Raw genomic sequence first — 3073 nt, forward strand, 5'->3', positions numbered from 1 at the left:
TGCTTCCCCATTGGTTGGTTCTTGTGTATCCTAAGATCCAACCCTCAACCTTAGCATACGGGGAAGATGCTCTAACCAACTGAGCTACTTGGTGAGGGCTAGAGGGCAAACAATTTAAAAACAATGTGGACTTTTCATTGACTGTCAACTGCTTTGGGGCCAGCTTCGGGTGAATTGGCCTAGTAGCCTAAACATGTATTAACAAAGAAAGAAGAGGTTCAATGCTCTAAAAATGACTCACAGCCAAGATAGCAGATAGGCAGGCAGACAGGCATGGAAGAGAGAAGGTCTGTGTCCCCCACCTGCTAACTGTGTGTGACCTTGGGCCTTAACCATTCTGGTCCTCAGTTTGCATACCTGGAGAATGGGGATGCTGCCGGTACCTCCGCAGAGTCCTTGTGTAAATTAGGAGAGTTGTTATATATGCAGACCGCTTAGCACCATTTATTTTTCAAATACAATGTATATCCCCCTTCCTGCAGTTTAGGCCCTGAAAGTGTAGGACAGGGGCTGATTCTTTGCTTTCCCTTCGGTGCTCAGTGAAGACCTACTCAATTTCAGTTCAATTCAAGCACCAAGCCAGCACCTTTCCTTTCCCCCCTTACTCTTTCATTGGTCCTATTTGCCACTTCACTTCTCAGCTGGGCCAGGGGGGGTCCACCTGCATGCTCTGGGGAGGGACCTGGGGGGGCCTCATGCTGAGCTCTCTTTCTCCTGTCTGTCCTGCCTTGGGGATCTTCTCTGAAGGACCATGCGGCCTAGGATTTCCACAAGTGAATGGAAGCCCTCACCCTCACTCGGCATCTCCTGGCTGACCACAAGCCTCCATCTCAGCATGCGGCGCTGTCAGCTAAGGAGCCTCCTGGCCATCCCTGCCCTGGGATTCCCACTTCTAGAATGGCGGCTGCTAACGTGGTCTGCATACAGCAGTCCCCAGCATCTTCCTCAAATACCCCTGAATCGGATCATGTCAGCCCCTGCTCAACACCCTTCAGTGCCTGGCTCATCACTCCACATACAATCCCAACCCAGTGTCTTGGCCAGACATCAAAATGCCATCCCCATGTAGCCCTGAGAGCTTTCTAGGCCCAGTCTGTTTTCAAGCTGGAACAAGACTGGTGCTCCTTCCCTCCTGCACCTCACCTGGCCTGCTCACGCCCCTACTCCTCTCAGGCACTTTTTAAAAAAAGTATATATCTATTGATTTCAGAGAGGAGGGAGAGGGAGAGAGAGAGGGAAACATCAGTGATGAGAGAGAATCATCCATCAGCTGCCTCTTGCACACATCCCACTGGGGATCGAGCCTGCAACCTGGGCATGTATCCCCACCAGGAATCAAACCCTGATAGGTCAACGCTCAACCACTGAGCCACACCGGCCGGGCTCAGGCACTTCTTCATTCAGCACTCCCGATTCTGGCTGGGACGGGAGCTAAGTCCCTCCCTGCACCCATCTGAGGCCTGGCTCCCTGGTGTGAAGTGTCAGGTCTTAAGGGCCCCAGGTAGCGAGAACTAGCCTGACCCTCCTGTCTGCCAGCCAGCATGGAGGAGAGCCAGGGACAGGAGTCAAACACTGTCAATTTGATAGAGAAGGAGGTCCAGGAAGGAGGTGGAAAGTGACTTCTCTCCGGCCAACCTGGCAGAGTCCACCTGAGTCCTTGTGCAAGCTGAAAGGGACATGTCATCAAGCCAAATTCCCAAGTCCATCAGGAAGACCATTGCTGGGTGCTTTAGGGCCCAGCTTCTCTGTACCCTCCAACTGCCATGACCCCTGTAACAGGACACTCAGTTCTTCACAGATTCCCCCAGGGCCTGGCACACAAAGGCTGAAGGATCCCCAGCATCGGCTCCCTGTTCTGGGGGTCTTCTGGGGGGTCCTGCAAAGCATGACAATCTCCTGGCTAAGGGGCTAACATTCATTCTCCTGCTTCCTGGGGTGATATGCATTTAAGTAGAAGCCACTAACTATCACCTGTCTCAGTGATGGCTCCTTTGGCCTGTAGCATTTGACAACTGCTGCCTGTGCTCCTGACTACCCTAATCACCCTTGCTGCCTTTCTGCAGATAAGGTGCCGCCAGCCTGAGGGCTGCAATGTGGGGCACCCCGGAAAAAGGTGAGATCCCTCTGAACCACCAGAAGGCCCAAAGGAACCTGGAGCAACCACAGGGCTTCCTGAACTCTGGGGAGAGAATCACTGAGTGTGGGCAGGGCCCCTGGGAACCCGCAGCTCGGCTTCCTTATTTCACAGGGGAGGGACTCAGGGCCCTAGAGGGGAGGTAAATGGCCAAGGTCATTTAGGGCAGTTGGTAGCACCGCCACACAGGTGAGGCCTCTTTGGCCTTTCTCAAACAAATGCTTCCAAATGTATAAAGAAAAACAGGATTACGACAAAAATTGAATGTCAAGACAATCACTAAAATATTTTTGAAAATGTGAGAAAGGGTTATACATGTCCTTCTTTACCAATAGGTTAAATTCCAGGATCTCCAGGCAGGTTGAATAACTACAGTAATTTCAAAGTAATTATTCTGCCTGCCAGTATGTCTTGTCATTTAGTTAATTTCAGGATATCTACAACAAAAGCTATGAGATATGAAATGACTGCTCTGTCATTTTCATTGGTGACAGTCACCTGCCTAATGCTCTTATGCTCTGCGGCCTATATTCATAATTGCGGGAAAGGCCAAATTTCGGCTAGAGGCTGGTGAAAATAAAGAGGAAATAAAGATGAAAGTGGAAAAAATCATCTATTGTCACTGCAAACTCCCAGACACCTGTGCAGGACCCCTGCACTACAGCCTGAGTCTAGCCGTGAGCATGACAGTGCAACACCCAGGCGGCCTCTTGCAAGATTTGTAACGGATTTGGAACCCGGGGGGCGACGTCAGTACCCACCTCTCAAGGTTGTGGTGAGAACTCACAGTACTGGCGCGAAAAGGCCAGCGATCACCATCCGGGTACTTTGTCTCCCTCACTTTGCTGGGGGAAATTCAAATCTCAAAAAAAGGGCGGACCCGAAAAGCGGGCTTGCGCCTGCGCGCGGGGCGGGGCGCGGGGCTCTGGGAAGCAGGCG

The 3073-nt window shown here is 51.6% G+C and overlaps 2 protein-coding genes across 2 annotated transcripts in view; one reads left to right on the forward strand and one right to left on the reverse strand.

The window, feature by feature from the left end:
- The window catches only part of TMEM187 (transmembrane protein 187), a 5996-nt gene extending 2929 nt beyond the window's left edge, over positions 1 to 3067 (reverse strand). The window contains exon 1 of the mRNA XM_006766921.2: positions 2896 to 3067. The gene's annotated coding sequence lies outside the window, so the exon portion shown is untranslated. The remainder of the gene's footprint in view (positions 1 to 2895) is intronic.
- The window catches only part of HCFC1 (host cell factor C1), a 25150-nt gene continuing 23618 nt past the window's right edge, over positions 1542 to 3073 (forward strand). The window contains exons 1-2 of the mRNA XM_006766953.2: positions 1542 to 1595; positions 2064 to 2113. Coding sequence (XP_006767016.1) covers positions 1542 to 1595; positions 2064 to 2113 — 104 coding nt within the window. The remainder of the gene's footprint in view (positions 1596 to 2063; positions 2114 to 3073) is intronic.

The sequence above is a fragment of the Myotis davidii genome, unplaced genomic scaffold, assembly GCF_000327345.1.
Source record: "Myotis davidii unplaced genomic scaffold, ASM32734v1 scaffold462, whole genome shotgun sequence".
NCBI lineage: Eukaryota > Metazoa > Chordata > Mammalia > Chiroptera > Vespertilionidae > Myotis > Myotis davidii.